The sequence below is a fragment of the Netta rufina genome (genome assembly GCF_964035555.1).
Source record: "Netta rufina genome assembly, chromosome: 18".
NCBI classification, from domain to species: Eukaryota; Metazoa; Chordata; class Aves; order Anseriformes; family Anatidae; genus Netta; species Netta rufina.
In genome coordinates, this window is record NC_140142.1 from 3384848 (window position 1) to 3408767 (window position 23920).

Sequence of the window (23920 nt, forward strand, 5' to 3'; positions counted from 1 at the left end):
AAAATTGCTGCTCCAGCAGGCAGTCCTCCAAACAGTGTAATGAATACTATGAGCAAGACGAGAGAGGCCCTGTCTCAATCCAGGGCGAGGGAGAGGAGAATCGAGTGTATTGGACTTTGAGGATTATTAGCCTGACAAATCAAACTCAAGAGTTAACTGTATTGGAGGCTGAAGTGAGTCTAGCTGGGAAGGAGTGGCAAATGCAACCCATTGGGACTTGCCTGGAGGCTCTGTGCAACCTTGGCATAGACTACTTCAGGAAAAGATACTTCAAAGATCCACAAGGGTATTGGTGGGCTTTGGCATAGCTGCCTTGGAGATGGAGGACATCAAACAGTTGTCTACCTTGCCCACTCTCTCACAGAACCCTTCTGCTGTGGAGGTGTTGATGGCCAATGAGCAGCAGGTGCCAATCGCTACCACAACAGTGCACCTGAGGCAGTATTGCACTGACAGAGACTCCCTGACTCCCCTGCATGACCTGGTTCATTGACTGCAGAGCCAAGGAGTGAGAGCCAAGGCTCTCTCACCTTTTAATAGTCCCATACAGACAGTGCAAAATTCTAATGGTAAATGGAAGATAATGGTGGACTTCTGTGGCTTGAATGAAGTCCCACCACCACTGAGTGCTGCTGTGCTGTGCATGCTAGAACTTCATTCAGTATGAACTGGAGTCAAAGGCAGCCAAGCGCTATGCCACTATTAATATTGCTAATGCGTTTTTCTCCATGCCTTTGGCAGCAGTGTGAAGGCCACACTTTGCTTTCACAAGGAGGGTCGTCCTGTCCACCTAGAATCTGGTGCCCCAGGGCTGGAAACAGACCTAATATTTTCAATGGGCAGATCCAGACTGCCCTGGAACAGGTGGAGGCATCTGAACATCTCCAATGCATTGATGTCGACATTACATGGGGCAACACAGATCAAGAGGTGTTTGAGAAAGGGAAGAAAATAGTTCTAATCCTTCTAAAAACTTGTATTGCCCTAAACCACAGTAAGGTCAAGGGACCTGAACAGGAGAACCTAGTCCAGGTTGGCCAGGTTCAGGGGGACATCTGGCTGGGGGAAAGTTGGGAATCAGTCAGTGGCTGATGAGCAATTGCATTGCGCATCACTTGCTTTATACATTTCATCATCGTAGTAATAAATTGCATTATATTGTATTGTTATTGTTACTGTTATTCTTATATATTCATTTTCTGTCCTTTTACACTGTCTATATTTCAACAAATAAGCTTTTGAATGGTAGGTGTAAGCTAACAACTCTGTGATGTTTAGGTGCCCAACAGGTTAAAGCATGATTGACAAACAAATTTTAATAGCACAAAGAACACTTCTAAAATGTGTCTCTCCCGTGTTCAGAGAGGAGTAGTCAGTGATGACATCAGTCTGCCTCAATCAGCACACCCCAGCAGAGACCCTGCTGCCTTCGGGAGCTGTCAGCCCTGAGGCCTTGGGGACACCTCGAGGGAGCCCAAGGGCACAGAGCAAGCGATGCCATGGTCGGGTGCTGTGCTGCTGAGCTGGGCCGGGCTCCTGGGCCCAAGGGCAGCTCCTGACAAGCGCTGCAGAGAGACAGCTGTGCCCAGGAGCAGCTCCTCTGCACAGCGCAGCAGGGCTGGGGACTCTGACCGCAGCTGGCACACAGAGAGGAGAGAAGGAGAGAGGGCTTGGAGGCACTGAGGAGCGCAACAACAGAGGGCAGCGTGTGGGAGGAAACATCTGCAGGCTCTTGACACCGTGAGGCTCTGGCAGCAGGGCCATGCAGGTGGGGTTGCCAGAGGGGTCTTCTACAGCTGGCACATCCAATGGCTGATAGCATCTATCAGGATGGGTCTCTCTGTTTCTCCAGTGAGGAGTGGAAGATGTTTTAGAGAATGGCATTTATACGGGGTCATTTCCAGAAGAAGATTGAGGCTTGGTTTATCTGAAGAACAAGTCTTTTTTTTGGTTCTGTGCTTTCCAATTCCTGCATTGTAGAGGAGGGAAGTTTGAGGGAAATGTATTCTCAGGATTATACAAGAGACTGAGACTCCCAGAGCATTGCACAGAGAGATCAGAATGGAAACAATGAGATTCTGACAGGTTCTCCTGTAAAGAGAGAAGATCGCCTGGGGTGTGTGCTAAGACAGGGAATAAGTTTTCCTCATTTAAGTCTGTTCTAACTTTGATCTGCATTCTCATCTTCAACAGGCAGCTGTGTTTAAAATCAGCAAATGCCCAACAGCAGCTCTGTGAGCGAATTCCTCCTGCTGGCATTCGCAGACACACGCGAGCTGCAGCTCCTGCACTTCGCGCTCCTCCTGGGCATCTACCTGGCTGCCCTCCTGGGCAACGGCCTCATCCTCAGCGCCATAGCCTGCGACCACCGCCTCCACACCCCCATGTACTTCTTCCTCCTCAACCTTGCCCTCCTCGACCTGGGCTGCATCTCCACCACTCTGCCCAAAGCCATGGCCAATGCCCTCTGGGACACCAGGGCCATCTCCTATCAAGGCTGTGCTGCACAGGTCTTCTTTTTAGTCTTCTTCATTGGAGCAGAATATTCCCTTCTCACTGTCATGGCCTACGATCGCTACGTTGCCATCTGCAAGCCCCTGCACTACGGGAGCCTCGTGGGCAGCAGAGCTTGTGCCCAGATGGCAGCAGCTGCCTGGGGCAGTGGCTTTCTCCATGCTGTCCTGCACACGGCCACTACGTTTTCAGTGCCCGTCTGCCAAGGCAATGCTGTGGACCAGTTCTTCTGTGAAATCCCCCACATCCTCAAGCTCTCCTGCTCAGATGTCTACCTTAGGGGAGCTGGAGTAGTTGTATTTAGTATTTCTGTGTTATTTGGTTGTTCTATTTTCATTGTTATTTCCTATATTCACATCCTCAGGGCAGTGCTGAGGATGCCCTCTGAGCAGGGCCGGCACAAAGCATTCTCCACGTGCCTTCCACACCTGGCTGTTGTCTCCCTGATGGTCAGCACTGGCATGTTTTCCTATCTGAAGCCCGCATCCATCTCCTTCCCAACCCTGGACCTGGTGATAGCAGTTCTCTACTCAGTTGTACCTCCAGCAGTGAACCCTCTCATCTACAGCATAAAGAACAAGGAACTAAGGAATTCAGTGAGGACAGTGCTAGAATACACAATTCTTCAATATATTCACATGTAATATTATGCATAAAATCAAAATTCCCATATTTCCTCAAAAAAAGGAAGACTTATTTTCTTAATATATGTCTGTATTATTATATTCAGAAGATATTTTTTCTTATATAACTAATATATTTCTTATCCTCCTAGTTGTTAATAATTTAGTTGTTACTCATTTACAGGAAACATGGCAGTTTCCTGTATGGATACACCCAATAAGGAAGTCATACGTTTATTTCACTCAGGTCCCTTCTCTTCCCATCTCCTTTGCAGCTAGTCTCAGCAGCCCCAGCACGCAGGAGGGGCACAGGACCAAGAGCCCAGCTGACACATGCAGGAGAAGCCCTGGTGGCCCTCGGGGCTGCCCCTCACTGCCCGCTGGGCTCTGCCTCTCTGCTGCCTTTGGGTCGGGGCTGCTGCTTCCCTGGAGCCATGGCCATGGCCAGCAGCAGGACGTGGCGTTTTCAGTGTTTCTTTCTTTTTGGTTCCTCATTTCTTTCTTGTGCCCTTGTATCTGTCTTAGTCTTGAGGTCTCATATGCCTCATTGACAGTCCTGTTGTTTCTACAGTGGCATCCCTGTGGCTGCAGGCAGCAGCAGGCACTGTGCAGCCCTGGGTCACAGCTGTCTCCCTGCTAGCACCACAGTAACAAATGGGGCTGTTCAGGGCAAACCCAGAACTCTGGACACCTTTTCCAAATGTGCTATCAGGAACATAGCCAAGGGGTTGCTCCCTGCTGTTTTGTTTTCTGGGGGTTCATCATGAAGTGAGGGACATAGGCTGAATATCCCAGGGTGGTCCCTGAGGAACCAAGGGCAGCACTAAAAGCTTCCATTATGGCAGAACTTGCCTAAGGAGATGACAAATGATTTTTAACTCATCTGCATGGAAGTGCACCCCCTGCAGTGGGGTAGATGGCAGATTCCAGCCTGTAGAGGAATCTGGAGCTTCCAGGAGATGTCAGGGGATCTGCAGGGACAATGCTCAGTGGGCAGTAATTAGAATCTCATAAAATGTATGAGTATCTAAAGAAGGGTCTGGTAAAGGAAAAGGGGAATCTGATGACTCCATGGGCTAAAGGGGGGCTCTGCAATGCCACAAGAGGTGGTGAAGAGCCAGCAGGCAAAGGCCCATAAGACTGCAGAGTAGTTGAGGATAGGCATTTTGAAGTGCTGTGGGCGAGGTCTGGTGCAGCACTCGCCTGCCCTTTGTGCCCTCAGACACACCCCATGGCCCTGCCCAGCACTGCCCTGTGCTGCTGAGCAATCAGGGCAGAAGGAAAGGGGCTCAGCAGCAGAGATCCCAATGGAGATGGGTCTGCTGCCCACCCTGAGCAGCACGGGCAGGGCGAAGATGCGTGGGGTCCTGGGTCACCACAGCGCCTGGCTCTCACAGCAGCACCGCCAGCTTGGATCCCTGCAGGGAGCACAGGGAGGGAAGCAGCAACAGCCAGCCAGGCCAGCATGGACACATTGACCTGGGCCCTCTCTGGGAGCAGGGATGGCCCTGGGGAAGAGCAGGGCAGCATTGCTGGGCCTGCACTGATAGGGAAAGGGCAAAGGGAAAGCTCTTTGTGCAGGCCCCTGCTCGGGGCGGGCTGCTCTGTGGCTGGGCCAGGCCTCTTGTGCTGGCCTGGGGAGCGGGGCTGGCGCTGCGGGGCACAGGCACTGTGTGCTGGGGATCTGCCAGGCAAGAGAACAGGGCTCCTGCAGCTTCACGGACCTCCATCTCCTGGCACCATAGCCAGCCTCCTCCTTGCTCACCTCAACCACAGACTACACATGCATGAGCTGCCTGCTTCCTCCTACTCTAGAGGGAGAGGAGGAAATACATCTAGAGGGAGAAGGGGAAAACAAAACAAAACAAAACAAAACAAAACCATAAAAACTCAGAGAGATAGACACATAAGTAAGGGAAAGGAAAAGAAAAACGAAAGAAAAAGATATTCCAACCCCAAACATGAGGAATATTTAGTAACTTTTCAATTCCCACAAGCAGACCACTGTACTGCCAGTCTCTGAGAAACTGTAACCTTAACTTGGAAAGATGGCCCCAATATTTACCGCTGAGCACCATGTTGTGCCTGAGGTGGACTGACAAGAGCTCAAGTGTTCAGTCTGGTGTGAGCAGGCAGAGGAGAGCTCAGCAGCCCCAGGGCACGCAGCAGCCACAGCAAAGGAGCCTGGCAAGTGATTCCTTGCAGCCGTCCGGGGATGGTGACTCCACCACTTCTCCGGGCAGCCCATTCCAATGCCTAACAACCCTTTCGGAAGAGAAGTTCTTCCTAACATCCAAACTAAACCTCCGCTGGCACAACTTTAGCCCATTCCCACCTCATCCAGTCATTGGGCACGTGGGAGGAGACCAACCCCCACCTCGCTACAGCCTCCTTTAAGGTATCTGTAGAGAGCGATAAGGTCGCCCCTGAGCCTCCTTTTCTCCAGGCTGAACAAGCCCAGCTCCCTCAGCCGCTCCTCGTAGGACTTGTTCTCCAGGCCCCTCACCAGCTTCGTCGCCCTTCTCTGGACTCGCTCAAGCACCTCCATGTCCTTCTTGTAGAGATGTCTTTCGATGTCTTTCCTGTATTGAGGGGCCCAAAACTGAACACAGTACTCGAGGTGTGGCCTCACCAGAGCTGAGTACAGGAGGACAATCACCTCCCTAGCCCTGCTGGCCACACTGCTTCTGATACAAGCCAGGATGCCATTGGCCTTCTTGGCCACCTGGGCACACTGCTGGATCATATTCAGCTGACCATCAACCAATACTCGCAGGTCCTCCTCTGCCAGGCAGCTTTCCAACCACTTATCTCCCAGCCTATAGCACTGCTTGTATATCACAAGTTCCTCACCTATTTTTACAGGCACATACTCTAGCACTAGATTATCTTATCCGTCTCCTCCATCCTGGGTTACAATTCTGTACGGCCTTACAGATAAGGTGTTAGTGACTAAGGTAGCATCAGACATAAAAGGTTTCTAGTCTTCCATCTAATTAAACATAGCAACGTATTTCAAATTTGGTTTTATTATTCTAATAGGGAGAGAACCAAATGTCCTTCTGAACTGATATCACCAGGGCCTGCAGGGATGTCAGGAAGGGCCCAGGGCCTGGCTCTGCTCTGTGGTGCACAGGGAGACGGTAAAGACACAAATCGTGGGGCAAAGCCGGAGCTCCTTGTCCTTCCGAGCAGGAAAACATTGTCCTCCAGATCAGGGCTCTTCCCCAGCAAGGTGGCCACGAACCCTGCCTGCCCTCCTCCTGCCATGCTGCGTGTGCAGGCTGCAGCAGAGGGGACCACCAGCCAGGCCCTGCATGGGGCTCTGCCACCCGCCCGGCCCCGGCCCTCTCCAGCGCCCTCCTTGCTGCTCTCTGATGCACACCAGCACCTCCCCGTGCAGCCGGCCAGCACATCTGCTGAGGGCCAGGGTGACTGCTGCAGGGGCAGGGAGCTCAGCATGGCCCTTGCAGCCCCCTGCCCTGGGCCTGCCTCTGCCCTTGGGCTCGGCCCCGGCCTTGGCTCTGCTGGCAGGAGCGCTCTTGCCATGCGCTTCCTGGCCTCCCCTCGCCTGCGCACAGCTGCTGCCCACTCCGGCTGCTGCCACAAACGTGTCCTCACAAGCAGCACCACCCCTTGGGCTGCTTCTGCTGGCCTCCCCCACCACACTGCCTTGACTCCTTGTCTATCCTGCACCGAAACGCATCCCTTGGCTGTCAGTGCCCTCTCCCCTGCCATGGTGGGATGTGTTTCCAGTGGGCCATCGACTATACACGGTAATGAACACTATGAGAAGGACTAGAGGGATCCTCCTTCCAGCCAGGGGGAGGCAGGGAGGAAAGGGACAATCAGGTTTACTGGACTGGGTATATTTAATGGCCTGACACATCAGATCCACAAATGTATCAGGCTCTACTAGGCACCGGTGCACAGTGTACCCTAATGCCATCAAGCTAGAAAGAGGTAGAACCCACCTGTATTTCTGGAGTGACAGGGGGATCCCAACGGTTAACTGTACTTGAGGCTGAAGTGAGTCTAACTGGGAAGGAATGGCAAAAGCACCCCATTGGGACTGGCCCAGAGACTATGTGCATCCTCAGCATAGACTGCTTCAGGAGAAGGTACTTCAAAGTTCCAAGACGGCACCACTGGTGGGGCTTTGGCAGAGCTGCCTTGTGAAAAGAGCTGCCCAGTCAATAGCAACTCTATTGACTGGGCAGGCCTTTTCACATTACTCAATTTAGTTTTCCGTGGCTGGAAGGGGACAATTTCCCCAAAGAGGCCAAGCTCATGGGTACAGCTACAGCCACTTGGAGAAATATTTTCTTTAGTTTTCATTCTGAGTTTTCCACAGCAGACCCAAGAGAGACCGTGGATGTCCAGTTTTCTAGTAAGATTCAGGCTGTACTTCTCAGGTTCCAGTGGTCATTTTGAATTTATTTTATTTCAAATTTATTTTATATTATATTTTATTTTCTATTATTTATTGATTTGATTTGATTTGATTTTAATTTTATTTATTTTATTTTATCTGAAGGCACCCCTGACCTATCTTAGAAAGGGTTTCATGTGCTGGGCTGGGCTGCATTTACATGGACAAAGACCACTGCTGGCAGTGGAGGTGTCAGACCTCCAGACTCTGCTTTTCCTCCCTATGGAGGTCTCCAAAGAAGTCACCCTGGATCGATAGCAAGAGAAGAATGATGTTCAAAATTGAAATGCAGCAAAAATCAACCTTTAAAACTAGAAAAGGTTTCTTACTAGGTGCTTTTTGAAAACTTCTTCCTTAACTACAGCATGCAAGTTCTGCAATTAGGTGCAAAAGCTGTGAAGACTTGAAGAAAACTATGGAGGAGATGTTAGGAGTTTCTGCATTTTAATGAGTTCCATGGTGTATTTTGGTGCTCAGTCTATGAAGCTCAGGTACTGAGAGGAGAATGATGCAATTGCTTGAGCAAGTAAAGTCAGGAGGAAAAGCTGAAGTGACTTGGAGTATGAATGGGCCCAACTGAGGGCTGTTACTAAGAAAGCCTCCTCAGGGATATGTTAGGGTAGATAATTAGAGACCATGATTGCAGACTTGCAAAGTCCTGTGCTGAGAAAACTCTTGGTTGATTTTAGTGAAGCAGAAGAGCCAAGGCCTGACCCCAGCCACTGGGAGAGGAGATCCTGCACTCCTATGTCCATTTCAGGGCTCTTCCTGGGGTCTGTGGGATGTGGTGGGCAGTGTGATGCCATGAGAAGAACAGTGGTACTACACCTCTGAGCTGCTGCACAGGGTTGTAAGGAATCCATGAGACCCCATCACAATGAATATAACATCTCTCCTCCTAAGCTCTAGTCAAGAGGACAAAAACCTCAGGGCTGTTGGGCCCTCCATTCTTGCTAGCACCCTCTGCCTTCTCCTATGTAGCTTTTCCTACGCTGTCCCACAATTTGTCCTATTTCCCTGAAGTCTGCAGACACCAATCTCTGTTCACCACCTTGCTCTCATCGCTTGCTTTCACCGATGTCTCGTCAACCCTCACCAGCTGTTCCTTGAAACATGAAGCCATGGTCTGATAAGAGGGTTACCTCTGGCACCACAGCATGACCCTCTGAGGGACATTTCTTCCTCCTTGTGGACAGTGCGCAACTTCCATGGTGCACTTTGTTGAGTTTCTTCTCCCCTGCTCTTTCCTACTAGCAAAGGAAAGTTCCATCAGGCTGGAAACCACTCCTGAAGTAGGCATCCCAACCCAGCAGGCTCCTTGCAGCCTGTCAGCAAACCAGACACAAGTCACCTCAGCAGCAGCTTCCAAGCCAGGGGCCTGCTGCTGGCCTTGCAGCTTCTTGGCTACACACAGCCAAGCCTTGTGCCTGCTGCTGCCCAGTCATGGACTCAAGCAGAAGGGACAGGACAACCCATGTTGGGGCCTTCTTTCTGCCTGGGTCCTCCTGGGTCTGGAGGCAGAGGGGATCCCCCAGTCAGCATGCCAAGCAGGTGCCTTGTGCTGGCCTAGCAGGGCCACTGCCAGATGTCAACCCAAAAGTGCAGCTCCCAGGGAGAAGTCAAGGCTGACCTGCCACCTCCAGACACAAGTGACCTCACAGTCCCTTTCTGTGACATGTTCCTGCTGCTGCCCTATCAAGTGCAGAGACAGAAGTGACCTCACAGTCCCTGCCACAGTCACATTCCTCCTGCTGGGGCAGGAGATGCTGAGGCAGAGCTGAGCTCCTCAGAGCATTGCCACCCATCTCCTCCTTGTGACCCACAAGCTGATCAGATCCATGGCCCCTCACATTTATTTGGATTTAGGGTTTGGTTTAGGTCTCTTAAGCAGTTTTCTAGTTTTAAATATACCATTTTAATGCTAGTATTAAGGGCAGAGATCAGAGTGATTAAGAGAGTAAGAGCTAGGATGAATCAGCTATGGGCTGAGTTTTGTCTTCTAGGGGTATGCTGAGGTCACTCATTAGAGTAGTGGATTCCTGTCAGGGTGCTGAGTAGCATTTAGTTTTAGGAATTAACTTTACGGGTTGAAGCCAGGGAATAGCCTCATATGACTATTTTAAGTCACAGTTATGGCAGCATCAGCATAACCTGAACCCTCTTACCTCTACAAAATCCTTAATTTTGGCTGGCCAAGCCCCTGTTCCCTCCTCTCAGTCTCACATTTCTCCTGGCCAGGCTTCTCCTGATTTCCCCATATCAGTTATCTTTTTAGGGGCATGCTTATGATGCCTTTCATGATCTTAGACTATCTGTCAGTGCTCTGTTGGCTACTCTATTCCTGAGAAAAGCGTCACTTAAGACACAATGGAAAAGGACACAAATGTCCATCAGAGCACCCTGCACAATGTTCCCAGCAGCTCTGCAGTGCCACAAAAGTGTGGTTCCTGCCATCAAGTTTCCTTTCCAGAATGGCTCCTATGGCTCCAGGGTAACTTTTCCCAGGCACTCACTTCCCCAGGCCACACCACTCTTGCCCGCAGGCCCCATGTGTCTCTCCAAGCCTCCCCTCTTCCCCTGCAGTAGTAGTACCTCAGCGCAGCAGGTTGGTGCATCTCCAGGCTCAGGGGTGTTTCCTGAGGGCCTGCCCCGTGTGGGGAGTGGTGGGGAGGAAGAGAGCAAGGTCATCTCCTGGGGCATGGCTGAGCACAGCCCAGCCATCCCGCACTGCGAGCAGGCCCCTGCTCCCAGGCTGAGGCACACATGCAAGGTGGACACTTCTCCATCAGACCAGATTCACACAGGGCCCTTCAGCCCTGCCCTAGTAAGAGGAGTGACCTCATCCTCCTACTCCATCCACAGACAGCTGCTAAAGCCCTGAGTTTCTCTGTTTCTCACAGCTTTCACCCAAGTCTTTCTCCTGGCCCTCCCCACTGCCCAGCACTGCCTCTCAGGTGCCACTCAGTGACCCTTCAGAAGGGTCTTTGGGCTTTCTCAATTGTCCTGGTGGTTATTAGCACCTTCCTGTCTCCTTCCAGATTGCAGAGGGAGTCTTCTTGTCCATCAGGGGTCCTGTACTGGCTGTGGCTGGGACGGAGTTACTCTCTGCAAAGCAGCCCCTTGTGGTACTGTGTTTTGGTTGTGTGTCACCCACAGTTGTGGTTGCCATTTTTGAGCATTTCTTGCAGCAGCACAGGGCAGTGCTGGGAAGGGCCATGGGGTGTCTCTAAGGGCACAAAAGGCAGGTGAGACCTGCACCAGACCTCGCCCATAGCACTTCAAAATGGTTATCCTCAATTACTCTTCAGTCTTATGGGCCTTTGTCTGCTGGCTCTACACCACCTCTTGTGGCATTGCAGAGCCCTCCTTTAGCCCATGGACTCCTCAGATTCCCCTTTTCCTTTAACAGACCTTTTTTTTGGATGGTCACTCATTTTATGAGGTTCTAATCACTTCATCTGAGCACATTGTCCCTGCAGATTACCTGACATCTCCTGGAACTCCAGATTCCTCTCCAGGCTGCAATCTGCTGCCTGCCCCGCTGCAGGGGGTGCAGTCCCATGCAGATAAATTTAAGATCAGTTGTCATCTCCTTAGGCAAGTTCTGCCATAATGGAAGCTCTTAGTGCTGCCCTTGGTTCCTCAGGGACCACCCTGGGACTTTCAGCCTGTGTCTTTCACTCCATGAAGAACCCCCAGAATACAGAAGATCAGAGAACAGCCCCTTGGTGTCAAGGCTCCTGGGTTTGCCTTCAGCAGCCCCTTTTGTTACTGTGGTGCTAGCAGGAAGGCGGCTGTGACCCAGGGCTGTGCAGTGCCTGCTGCTGTCTGCAGGGATCAGGATGCCCTGCAGAGAAACAGGACTGTCATCGAGGCATATGAGAGCTCAAGACTAACAGATACAAGAGCACAAGAGAACAAGGTGGAAGCCAAAGGGAGCAGCAGTGAAAAGGCCATGTCCTGCTGCTGGTCATGGCCATGGCTCCAGGGAAGCAGCAGCCCCGACCCAAAGGCAGCAGAGAGGCAGAGCCCAGTGGGCAGTGAGGGGCAGCCCCGAGGGCCACCGGGGCTGCTCCTGCATGTGTCAGCTGGGCTCTTGGCCCTGAGCCCCTCCTGCATGCTGGGGCTGCTCCCCCAGCTCCAGAGGGGGTGGGAAGAGAGGGATACTGAGACCACAGAATTTATTCTGTCTTCTTTATTGTCTGTACCTACAAAGGAAGCCTAGTTCAGTAGGTTAAATGGAAGATGTAGTCAAAGTAAAAAAATTACTAAATAAATTAAAGCAATATCAAAAATTATGAAAATAACAAAAACAAAAAATGATATGAAAATCTCTCATCTCAGTTTCTCAAATAGAATGGTAGCGTTTAGAGGATTATTATTATTATATGATAATAATACTAAGTATAAAAATGGTATGATACAAATCACAATAATGTTAACAACACTGATGCTTAAGAAGCACATATAGAAACAATTTCCTCACTGCAACCTTGAGTTCCTGGTTCCTCATGCTGTAAATGAGGGGGTTCACTGCTGGAGGTACCACTGAGTACAAAAGTGACACCACCAAGTCCAGAGATGGGGAAGAGATGGAAGCGGGCTTCAGGTAGGCAAACATGGAAGTGCTGAGAAAGAGGAAGACCATGGCCAGGTGAGGGAGGCACGTGGAAAAGGCTTTGTGCTGGCCCTGTTCAGAGGGCATCCTCAGCACTGCCCTGAAGGTCTGAAAATAGGACAGCACAATGAAAACAAAACAAACAAATGCTAAAGAAACACTAAACACAAGGATGCCAGTTTCCCTGAGATAGGAATCTGAACAGAAGAGCTTGAGGATGTGGGGGATTTCACAGAAGAACTGGTCCACAGCATTGCCTTGGCAGAGGGGCAGGGAAAACGTAGTGGCCGTGTGCAGGACAGCATTGAGAAAACCACTGCCCCAGGCAGCTGCTGCCATCTGGGCACAAGCTCTGCTGCCCAGGAGGCTCCCGTAGTGCAGGGGCTTGCAGATGGCAACGTAGCAGTCATAGGCCATGACGGTGAGAAGGGAAAACTCTGCTCCAACCAAGAAGACGAAAAAGAAGACCTGTGCAGCACATCCTTGACAGGAGATGGCCCTGGTGTCCCAGAAGGCATTGGCCATGGCTTTGGGCAGAGTGGTGGAGATGCAACCCAGGTCGAGGAGGGCGAGATTGAGGAGGAAGAAGTACATGGGGGTGTGGAGGCGGTGGTCACAGGAGATGGGGATGTGCATGGCCAAGTGTAGGAGAATGGTACGACCCCTGCCTGGTTCATGGGAGGGGATGAGGAGGCAATGAGGCCCTGGAGCTTTAACGATCAGCTGTCTCCTAATCAGTGGCAGTGGCAGAGACAACAGCCATAGCCATGGGCACAAGGACCTGGGTCCTGCTGGGACTTGGAACCTTGTCATAGCCCTTGCTCGTCTCTAAACCAGGATGGCCTAGAGAATCCCAGACCTGTACCTCTTTACTGCTTAGTTGTAGACACTTGTCCTTGTGGTGTCATACCGGATCTGAGCTGAGTCTGATAACTCAGATCTTTTTGGTGGCCATGCTCCTCGTAAGGCAGCTCTGTGTGAAGTTGGCCTGGTTCCTGCTGGGCAGGCACCACTGCTTGTATGGCATCCCTCATGGTGCCCAGGCCCTCCTTGTCCTGTGTACTCAGCAGTGTCCCAGTCTGCTCTGATGTGTGGCGTTACTCTCCCTCTCGTTCAGGACTGGGCTCTTCTCCTTGTAAATGTCTAGAGGTTTCTTTAGACAAAATCCTGTAGTTTCTCAAGCTCCCACCACACTGATGCTCCGTTCGGTCAGCTGTTCATGTCTGCAGGCAGACAAGAAAGTTCAGCCTTCATGTGATTGTGCTGTCTCTGACAAGACAGCAGCATTGCGAGGTACAGGGGACACAGAATCACACACAGAATCACAGAGAATTGTCTAGTTTGGAAGAGACCTCAAGATGATCGAGTCCAACCTCTGACCTAACAAGTCCTCCACTAAATCAACATTTGGATAATACAGGAGCAACCAGTTGAATGGAACTGCAACACAGTCACAGAAAGGTAATGAGTGGAAGGCTGCCAGATTCTACTTTTTCTGTTCTTCATTCTCATGCATGCTGTCAGTTTCTCGGGAGTTGTGTCCTAAATATTATGGGGTTGTGCAGAACAACGTTAGAAAGGCCAAAGCCCAGCTGGAGCTTAATCAATCCATTCCTGTCAAAGACAATAAACACTGCTTATATAAATACTTTAAATAAAAGAGGATTAAGAATCATCATAAATTATTGGATGTGGGGGGAAACTTGGTGCCAAGAGATGAGGTAAAGGCTGAGGTAATTAATGCCTTCTTTGCCTCAGTCTGTAGCAGCAAGACCAGTTGTTCCCCTGGTCATTTCTTCCTCTTCATGGCCAGAGCCCACCTTTTAGGGTGGTTTGTGTCTTTTTCTTTTTTTTTTTTTTTTCCTCCTGCTCTTTCCTACTACCAAAGCAGGCTCCATCAGGGTGGAAACCACTCCTGAAGTAGGCATCCCAACCCAGCAGGCTCCTTGTGGCCTCTCAGCCAGCCAGACACAAGTCACCTCAGCAGCAGCTTCCAAGCCAGGGGCCTGCTGCTGGCCTTGCAGCTTCTTGGCTACACACAGCCAAGCCTTGTGCCTCCTGCTGCCCACTCATGGACTCAAGCAGAAGGGACAGGACAACCCATCTTGGGGTCTCCTTTCAGTCTGGGTCGTCCTGGCTCTGGAGGCAGAGGGGATCCCCCAGTCAGCATGCCAAGCAGGTGCCTTCTGCTGGCCTAGCAGGGCCACTGCCAGATGTCAGCCCAAAAGTGCAGATCCCCGCGAGAAGTCAAGGCTGACCTGCCACCTCCAGACACAAGTGACCTCACAGTCCCTTTCCATGACACGTTCCTGCTGCTGCCCTATCAAGTGCAGAGACAGAATTGACCTCACAGTCCCTGCCACAGTCACATTCCTTCTGCTGGGCCATGAGATCCTCAGGTGTAGCTGACTGCTTTCTAGTTCCCAAGGGAATAAGGCGCAACTTTCTGGGTTAGAGAGTAAACAAATATTTATTGGGAAGGTTTGGTGTTCTTCTGTGTTTAGGGTATGGACAGGCTCTGTAGTTTAGGTCATTTTTAGGTCTGCCTAGAAGCCTAGGGTTAAATAGAGTATTTTAATACTATTATTAAGGGTAGGGTTTAGGGTGAGTAAGAGAGTAAAAGTAATAGAAAGGGGGTATGGGGTGAGTTTTGCTTCAAGGAATACCTTGTGTTCAAGCTTTAGAGAAATGGATTCCTGTCAGAGTGTTGGAGGAGCATTTAGATTTAAGGATTAAGACTACTGGTTAAAATAGTGTAAGGGCCATACATGACTGTACAAGTCAGTGTTGCTGCACAACCTGCATTTCATGATGCCTCTTACCTCTACGAAATCATTAATTTCTGCTGGCCATGCTCCTCTTGCCACCTGAAAATCTCACATCTCTCGTGTCCAGGTTGCTCCTGACCTCCCCATATCTTATTGGGATCAGCTTTCCGATGACATCCATGACATAGGCAGTATATGTCTCACCTCTGTGGGCTACTCTGTTCTTCAGAGAGAAGTGGCATTGTAGTCAGGAGGGAAAAGGGCCTAAAGGAGCATCCTGCCCAGTATGCCCATCAGCTCTGCCTCTCTACAAAATTGCGCATCCTACCTACTAGTTTTGTTTCCAGAATAGCTTCCATGGATCTCGAGTTCTTTTTCCAGGCCCTTATGAATGCTTCAGTTTTGGATGTGTAGAGATGGGATAAGGAAAGCAATGTGTGGATAGACCTGAGCTTAGCAAGGGATGCAAAGAATAACAGGAAGAGATTCTATAGATGCATAGCTCAGAAAAGAAAGGCCAAGGAGAGTGTACCCGCTCTGAGGGATGAGAAGGGTAAACTGGTAATGACAGACATGGAGAAGCCTGAGGGCCTCAACAACATCTTTGCCTCAGTCTTCCCTGCCAGTGAGGCTTCCCAAGTTTTTCATTTCCCTGAACCCATAGATGGAGGCTGGGAGGCAAAGAAGATGATCAAGTGGCTGGAGAACCTCTCCTATGAAGAAAGGCTGAGAGCACTGTGGCTGTTCAGCCTGGAGGAAAGAAGGCTTCAGGGTGACCTCATCACAGCCTTTCAGTACTTAAAGGGGGCTTATAAAAAAGATGGAGAGTGATTCTTTGCTCAAGGACATCACAATCCCTGCCCTGCCCCAAGGGGACAAACAGCTGAAGTTAGGGATAGGAGTGGGTTTGAAGATGAGATGTGCTGTGCGTGTGGTGGAGGGTTAGGTGGTCAATTTAACATTTAGGGATTAGAGGTCAACTTCTACAGCTAATGCAATGGAAGGGCTTTGAGGGAGCAATTCTGCTCAAGATGCCTGCTCAAGGTGTAGGAAAAGGGCAAGCCTTGTGGGTCAGAGTTTTGTTTAGTTCTTGGGTGAGGGCTAGGGTTAACGCTGGCATTCTAATTCATGATTAGGCTTAATCATCCTTCTGCTCAGCCTTGAAGTACAAGATGCTTTCGACATCTGCCTTTTCCACATCCCGGGGAACCTCTTTGATCAATCTGTCCTTTCCAAGGTCTTTGAGATACGTCTTATGATGACGTCTGCAGCTCCACCAGCACATCTCTCACCCTTCCCATACTACCTATAAGCAACCCTAGGACTGACAGGGGGATGATGAAGGTATGAGAAAGGGCTTGGTTAAAACCTCTGACTACAGCCTTTATGGGATTTACACAGACAGTGACAATGGTGTCATAGAAAACAGTAACACTCATGAGGACAGAAGAGCAGGTGGATAAGGCCTTGGGCTTGTCAACAGAGGATGCACACACATGAAAACTGCAGGAAAGAGAAGAGGAAGATGATCCAAAGGAAGGAAGGAAGGAAAGAAGGAAGGAAGATCCCAAATGTAGATTATGAAAGGAAAGACCATGAGTATCATTGTGGCACTGCAGAACAGCTCCAGCAATGGGGGAAAACCACAGAAGATGTCTATGACACTGGGGCCACAGAACAGTAGCTGGGAGGAGAAAGAATTACTGCACATGAGAGAAATTCCCCTGGTTCAGGTACAGCTGCCTTCTGGAGTCAGACCTTCCACTTCTCAAGCCTTTCAGAGCACAGGGGTGGCATACAGCCCAGGGCTGACTGTAGGACATGGCCCCCAGCAGGAAGCACTGCGGTCATGCAGAAGGTGCAGCTGAGAGTGCTGTCCCCCTTTGCTGACAGAGGTTGGAGCACTGTCTCCCCCATGTGGTGTCTTCCCCGTGTGGAGTATGGTGCCTTGTCTCCCCCACCGCACGGCCTTGACTCCTTGTCTCTGCTGGGCCCCACCTTCCACACGCAAATGTGTCCCTTGGCTGTCGGCTCCCTCTCCCCTGCCCTGTGTAGCAAGCTGGAGCGGACAGGTTACCATTAGATGTGGTGGTGCTTCTGTAATTCACGTTGGTGATGGCACAAATGACAGTTCCTTCACCAGTGATGTACATCCTTCTTCATGTTAGGACATAACTCAATGTCCTTCATTCTGCTTTATCACACTGATGAACAGAACATGGTCTCCTTGATTATTCTGAGGCACAATGCAATGCTTTTTGCCTTCTGCTACTCCAGCACAATATGTGTGACTTTCCCTTACTCTGCACATTGACTTGCAGGGTCATTCCACACTTTTTACTTTCAAACCTTACTTGGACAGGGGCCATTTCCAAAGCAGGGCAAGCGGATGGGTTCTGCCTCAGCCATGGAAGCATGCTATACTTGAGTTTTTCAGCCTGAGTTTGCTAAAGATGACCCAGGAAGGTAAACGGATGTTCCAGTGTCTAGTAGGAATAAGGGAGAGTATCTCAGGTTTCCAATGGCCATTTCAAATCTAGGTCAATCTCAGGACCCCACTGAAGAAGAGGTTTGTTTTTGAAGGGGTTTCCTGTGCTGGACTGGGCTGCAGTTACAGGGACAAAGACCACTGCTGGCAGTGGAGGTGCCCTGCGAACTCCACCTGGCTCCACCTGATTTTCCCAAAGGGCTCCGGCCTCCTGCAGCTCTTTTCTGACATCTGCCAGTCCAGGCAAGTGCCTCAAACACAACAGGACCACAGGAGGTTTTCCCTGGTCAGAGAGCAACGCTCTGCCTGAGTACTCAGTTATTTCTTTAGTTCTTAACTAATAAAGCAATCGCTCATCAGCTCAAATGATTCAATTCCTTCTGTAAAATGTCTCAAGTGAAGTGTAATTCCAATCAGGAAGAAATTATAATTACCATGATCTATACTCATCTCAGAAGAAGAAATACAGATAATCTCCTTTACTTGCATTCTCATCGCTTTGTCTATCGTGGTGTGCTCCCTCATCTTCCAGGGACAACACACATCTTGATTACACAGACCCTGCTGAACGTCCCATTTCCACCTGCCTGTCTGGACCCATGCACTTCCCATGGTTCTCCTGGTTTGCCCTCCCCTTACTCTTTGACCATTCAGACCTCTCTCACCAACCCAGTTGCTGCTGTGAGATTCAGTGAGTTCGAGCTCGCCCATCTCTCAGCAGTCTGTCTAATGGTTTCCTGAGCAAGAACCTCATAATTTATCATTGAATATGTATGATATGGATTAATATTAACACAATTATTTGAAATTTCCTATTAATCAGTGGAAAATACATCATGTACAGTCATCCTTTTAAGAAGGTAAACATCACTGGAGGCAACAAAATAAGGAACATGACCTTTGTTTTTTTTGAAAATTGCAGCATGATTTCCTGTTGTTTGTTTTGAAATAGGAAAACCCCTGTTCTTCCCACCTAAACAGGGCTTCAAAGGCGAAACCCTAGACCGATACAAACATGAGAATGATGCTCTAAACTGAAACACAACAAAATTCAGCCTTTAAAATGAAGAAAGATTTTTATTAGATACTCCTTGAAATCTTCCTCCTTAATTACAACATGAAAGCTCTCCAATTAGCTGATCAAGTCTTGAATACTTGAAGAAAATGGTGGGAGAGACATGGCTCCTTAGGAATTACTGTGTTTTAATGAGTTCCATTGTATGTTTTGGTGCTGAGTCAATGAAAGTTGGGTACTGAGAGGAGAATGATGCAACTGAGCGAAAAAGCAAACTCAAAAGGAAAAGCTGAAGTGACTTGGAGTATCAATGGGTCCCACTGAAGGCTGTTACTAACAAAGCCTCCCCAGGGACTGCTTAGGGCAGATAATTGGAGGCCATGATTACAGACAGGCAAAGCACTGTGATGAGAAAAGTCTTGTTTGGTTTTGGTGAAGCAAAAGGTCTAAAGCCTGACCCCAGTCACTGTGAGGGGAGATCCTGCACCCCCCTGTCTGGCTCAGGACTTTTCCTGGAGGTCTGAGGAATGTGGTGGGCAGTGTGATGCCATGAGAAGAACACTGGTATGACACCACCCTGCCTCTGCACAGGGTTGCAAGGAAGCAAAGAGGCTGCATTGCAATGACTATATCTAGTTTACTCATAAGCTCTAGCCAAAGTGATAGGGCTGTTGGGTCCTTCCTTTCTGGCCAGCACTCTCTGCCTTCTCCTCTGCACGTTTTAATATGCTGTCCCACACTTTATCCTATTTCCTGGAAGTCTGCAGACACCCAACTCTGTTCACCACCTTGCTCTCATCCCAGCATTTCCATCATTTCACTGTCTCATCAACCCTCACCAGCTGTTCCTTGAAAAACGAAGCTAAGGTCACATCATAGATACTCACCAGCATCTTCCAAGCCAGGGGCCTGATGCTGGCCTTGCAGCTTCTTGGCTAGACACAGACAAGCCTTGTGCCTGCTGCTGCCCACTCATGGACTCAAGCAGAAGGGATGGGACAACCCATGTTGGGGCCTTCTTTCTGCCTGGGTCCTCCTGGCTCTGGAGGCAGAGGGGATCCCCCAGTCAGCATGCCAAGCAGGTGCCTTCTGCTGGCCTAGCAGGGCCACTGCCAGATGTCAGCCCAAAAGTGCCGATCCCAGGTCTATGTCAAGACACAGTACTGTCACCTGCCACCTCCAGACAGAAGTGACCTCCCCGTCCCTTCCTGTGACACGTTCCTGCTGCTGCCCTATCAAGTGCAGAGACAGAAGTGACCTCACAGTCACTGCCATGGTCACATTCCTCGTGCTGGGGCAGGAGATCCTGAGGCAGAGCTGAGCTTTCTCTAGCCCCCTTGGTATCTCTTTTTACTTTCTGGCTTAGAGATTAAGCAAAGTTTTAGTGGGATTGTTTGGTGTTCTGTTTGTGCTGTCACGTCTGTGGTTGAGGTATGGACAAGCTCTGTGGTTTACGGGTGTTTTACATCTGCCAAGGAGTTTAGGGTTAAATAGATCATTTTAATGTTAGTGGTAAGTGAAGGGATTATGGTTATCAAGAGAGAAAATTGATTCCTTTCAGAGTGTTGTAGTAGCATTTAGGTTTAGGGATTAAAATCACTGTTTCCAGTAAGGTAATTGACATACATTACTGTTTTAAGTCAGCGTTACTGCAGCATTGGCATTGCATGAATGCTCTTACCTCTATGAAATCATTAATTTCTGCTGGCCATGTGTGGTGGTTTTACTCAGGTGGGCAGCTGAGCTCCACCACAACCGCTCTCTCACTCCCCCTCTCCTCAAAGAGGAAGGGGGAGAAAATACAACACAGAGAACTCGAGGTTAGAGATGAGAAAGGTTTAATTAAAGGGAAAAGGAATGGGGAGGAAAAACAGAGACAAAAGAAACAATCAGTCTGCGCAGAAGCACAGCGAGAGAAAAAAATATTCTCTACTTCCCATCAGCGAGCGGTGTTTGGCCACGTCCTGGGTAGCAGGGCCTCAAAACGCGTAGTGGTTGATCAGGAGGAACAGCCCCCTCCCCCACGAGAGCCCCCCCTTTTATTGCTGAGTGTGACCTCAGGTGTTATGGAATATCCCTTTGGTTGGTTTAGGTCAGCTGCCCCAGCAATGTCCCCTCCCCATCATTTGCCCACCCCCAGCCTGCTGGCTCCTGGGGGCTTGGAAGGAGTCCTGATGCTGTGCCCGCACTATGCAGCAAGAGACACAACACTGGAGTGATATCAGTGCTGTTCCAGCTACGAGTGCAGAGCACAGCACTGTGTGGGCTGCTGCAGGGAAAAGGTGACTCCAGCTCAGACAGACCCAACACACCCTGGTTGCTTATGGTCAGACAGCAAAGCTCTGCCAGAATACCCAGTATTTTTTTCAGTACTTGAATGATAAAGCAACAACTCATCTGCTCAAAAGACTCAATCCTTTCTGTAAAATGTCTCATGTGAAGTGTAATTTCTATCATGAAGAAATGTGATTTTTCAGGATGCATATTCATCCCAGGAGAAGAAATACTGGTGTTCACCTGTAGTTGCATTGTCATCACTTTTCTATCATGGTGTGCTCCCTCCCTCATCTTCCAGGCACAAAACTCATGTTGATTACATAGACCCTGCTGAATGTCCCCTTTCCACTGCCAGATGTCGGCCCAAAAGTGCAGCTCCCAGGGAGAAGTCAAGGCTGACCTGCCACCTCCAGACACAAGTGACCTCCCAGTCCCTTTCTGTGACACGTTCCTGCTGCTGCCCTATCAAGTGCAGAGACAGAAGTGACCTCACAGTCCCTGCCACAGTCACATTCCTCCTGCTGGGGCAGGAGATCCTGAGACAGAGCTGAGCTCACTCTCGTCTCCTCGGTACCTCTTTTTCACTTTCTGGGTTAGAGATTAAGCAAAGTTTTAGTGGGAGTGTTTGGTGTTCTGCTTGTGGTGACAGGTCTGTGGTTAAGGTACAGACAAGCTCTGTGGTTTAGGGATGTTTTAGGTCTGCCAAGAAGTCTAGGGTTAAATAGAGCATTTTAATGTTAGTGTTGACAGAAGGGATTAGGGTAATCAAGAGAGAAAACTGCTTCATTTCAGAGTATTATATTAGTATTTAGGTTGGGGAATAAAATTACTGTTTCAAGTAAGTTAAGGGCCATATGTGACTGTTTTAAGTCAGTCTTACTGCACTACTGGCATTGCATGAATGCTCTTACCTCTATGAAATCGTTAATTTCTGCTGGCCATGCTCCTCTTCCCACCCCATAATCTCACTGCTGCTCCTGACCTCCCCATATCTTGTTGGGATCAGCTTTCTGATGACATTTAACATCTCAGTGTATCTGTCTCACCTCTGTTGGCTCCTTCATTCCTGAGAAGGAAGTAGCATTGTAGTCAGGAGGGAAAAGGGCACAAAGGTCTTTAGGCGCATCCTGAGCAATGTGCCCATCAGCTCTGCACCTCCACAAAATCATGCTTCCTATGTACAAGTTTTGTTTCCCAAGTGCCTTCTGTGGATCCTAGTCTACTTTTTCCAGGTCCTCTCACATGTTTCAGTTTCAGATGTGGAGGGATGGGATAAAGAAAACCAAGGCATGGATGGAACTGAGATTAGCAGGGGATGAAAAGAATAACAGGAAGAGATTCTGTAGGTACCTTGCTCAGAAAAGGAAGGCCAAGGACATTGAACCCCCTGTGATGAATGAGAAGAGTGAACTGGTAATGACAGACATGGAAAAGGCTGAGGGACTCAACAACTTCTTTTCTTCAGTCTTCCCTGCCAGTCAGGCTTCACAAGTCTTTCATTCCCTGAACCCATAGTTGGTGGCTGGGGGTGCAAATTCCCACCTGTTGTAAGTGAAGAGAAGATTTGAGGCCACCTGAAGAAGCTCAAGAAGTACAAGTCTATGGGATTGATGACTTGCATTCCAGGGAGTGGAATGCAGTGGCTGAGGCTGTGGATGTTCCATCCTTGGGGGTGTTCAAGGCCATGTTAGATGAGGCCCTGAGGAACCTGATCTAGGGGGTGGTGTCCCTGCCTATGGCAGGGGGGCTGGAACTAAATGATCGTCAAGGTGCTTTCCAACTCAACCATTGTATGATTCTGTGATTGTGCTTCAGAGGGAAAGTAATAATAATAATAATAATAATAATAATAATAATAATAATAATAATAATAATAATAACAACAACAACAACATGGTATTGAGTTTCAGAATACTCAGTGATCCTTTGTTTCAACTCATGTTGGAAAGATCAAGACTGGGAAAAGTGCTCCATGCCAACATAAAGGGAGATAAAAAAGGGTCAACAGTGTTGGCCCAAGTGCCCATGACTGAAGGGTGCTGCTGGTAACTGGCTGGCAGGAGCACTTTGTACTACTAATGTCCAGCCAACTTCTCCCCCCCCCAACTTCGTCCCCTTCTTCAGTGTGAATATCAGCAATGTGGCTAAAGGGAGACTCCAGGAGACTATGGCAAAGGCCTTGCCAAATCCAGGTTCACCACATTCCCTTCTCTCCCCTCCTCCACTGCTTCACCTGCGGCAGGACTTTCCCCATCATGTTCCCATGGGCAGAGGTGACAACTGCAAGTCTCCCAATCCTTTTTCTTGTCCTTCCTGAAGACAAGTTTGCTGTCTGCTTTTTCCAAGTCCCCAGAAATCTCTCTGATCCAAACGCTTGATGGCCTGGTCCAGAAAGGCAGGGTAGTGTGACATAGCAGAGAGGGGCATCTGTAATGAGCCTGTGAGAAGGGGGTTACAGAAATCTCACAGAGACACTGGGGGTTGGTTCTGGAGTCACACAGGGCAATGGCAGCGCTCTGTGAGGTGTCCACATCTGAGCTGGCCTCCCACGCTCCTCATACACACAGGGCTGTTGCGAGACACGAGTCTCTGCCTTGCACACCACGCACAGTGCACTGCAGTGTCTGCAGTGTCCCTCTGGTTCCTGCAGCCACTGCCAGAGGCTGGGAGGCACCTCAGCCCTGCAGTGCTTTGCCCTGCTCTGCCCTCCTCTGAGATGCCCCACGGCATGATGAATGGTCACAGGGACCTTGCTTCAAGGAAGCACATCTCAGAGCTGGATTCATGTGCCTTCCCAGGGCATGTTACTTAACCTTGTGACACTGTCTGCCCCACTGGCCTTCATGAGACTTGTAGGAATGGCTGATGGCATTTGTGCTCGCTCGTGTTCATCTCTCTGTGAGTGTATGATGTGCCTGCTGGCACCAGCAGCAACGGGTTTCCCTTTATACGTCTCCCATGAACCTGCAGGGGGCCCTGCTCTTCTCCTGGACATCCTACTTCCCAGGGAGCCTTTATGAGATGAGCAATGAGCAGTGGACTGGCCAGCCATTGCTGAACCTCCTTCGATGCACTGTATATCTCTGAGCTGGTGGTGATGGTCTGCAGAGTAAGAAAAATGACAAGATAACAGAACAAACCTTGAGCCTGCAATGTATTGTGGGTCATATGCAGAAAAAAATGGG

General features: G+C 49.6%; 1 protein-coding gene across 1 annotated transcript; it reads left to right on the forward strand.

Annotated features, from left to right (window-relative positions):
* Positions 1-2216: 2216 nt before the first annotated feature.
* LOC311216206 (olfactory receptor 14C36-like) lies at positions 2217-3158 on the forward strand (the record flags this gene model as incomplete). Its single annotated transcript, XM_084297754.1, has 1 exon — positions 2217-3158. One exon carries the CDS (start codon positions 2217-2219, stop codon positions 3156-3158), a length of 942 nt encoding a protein of 313 aa, XP_084153880.1.
* Between the last annotated feature and the right edge of the window lie 20762 nt (positions 3159-23920).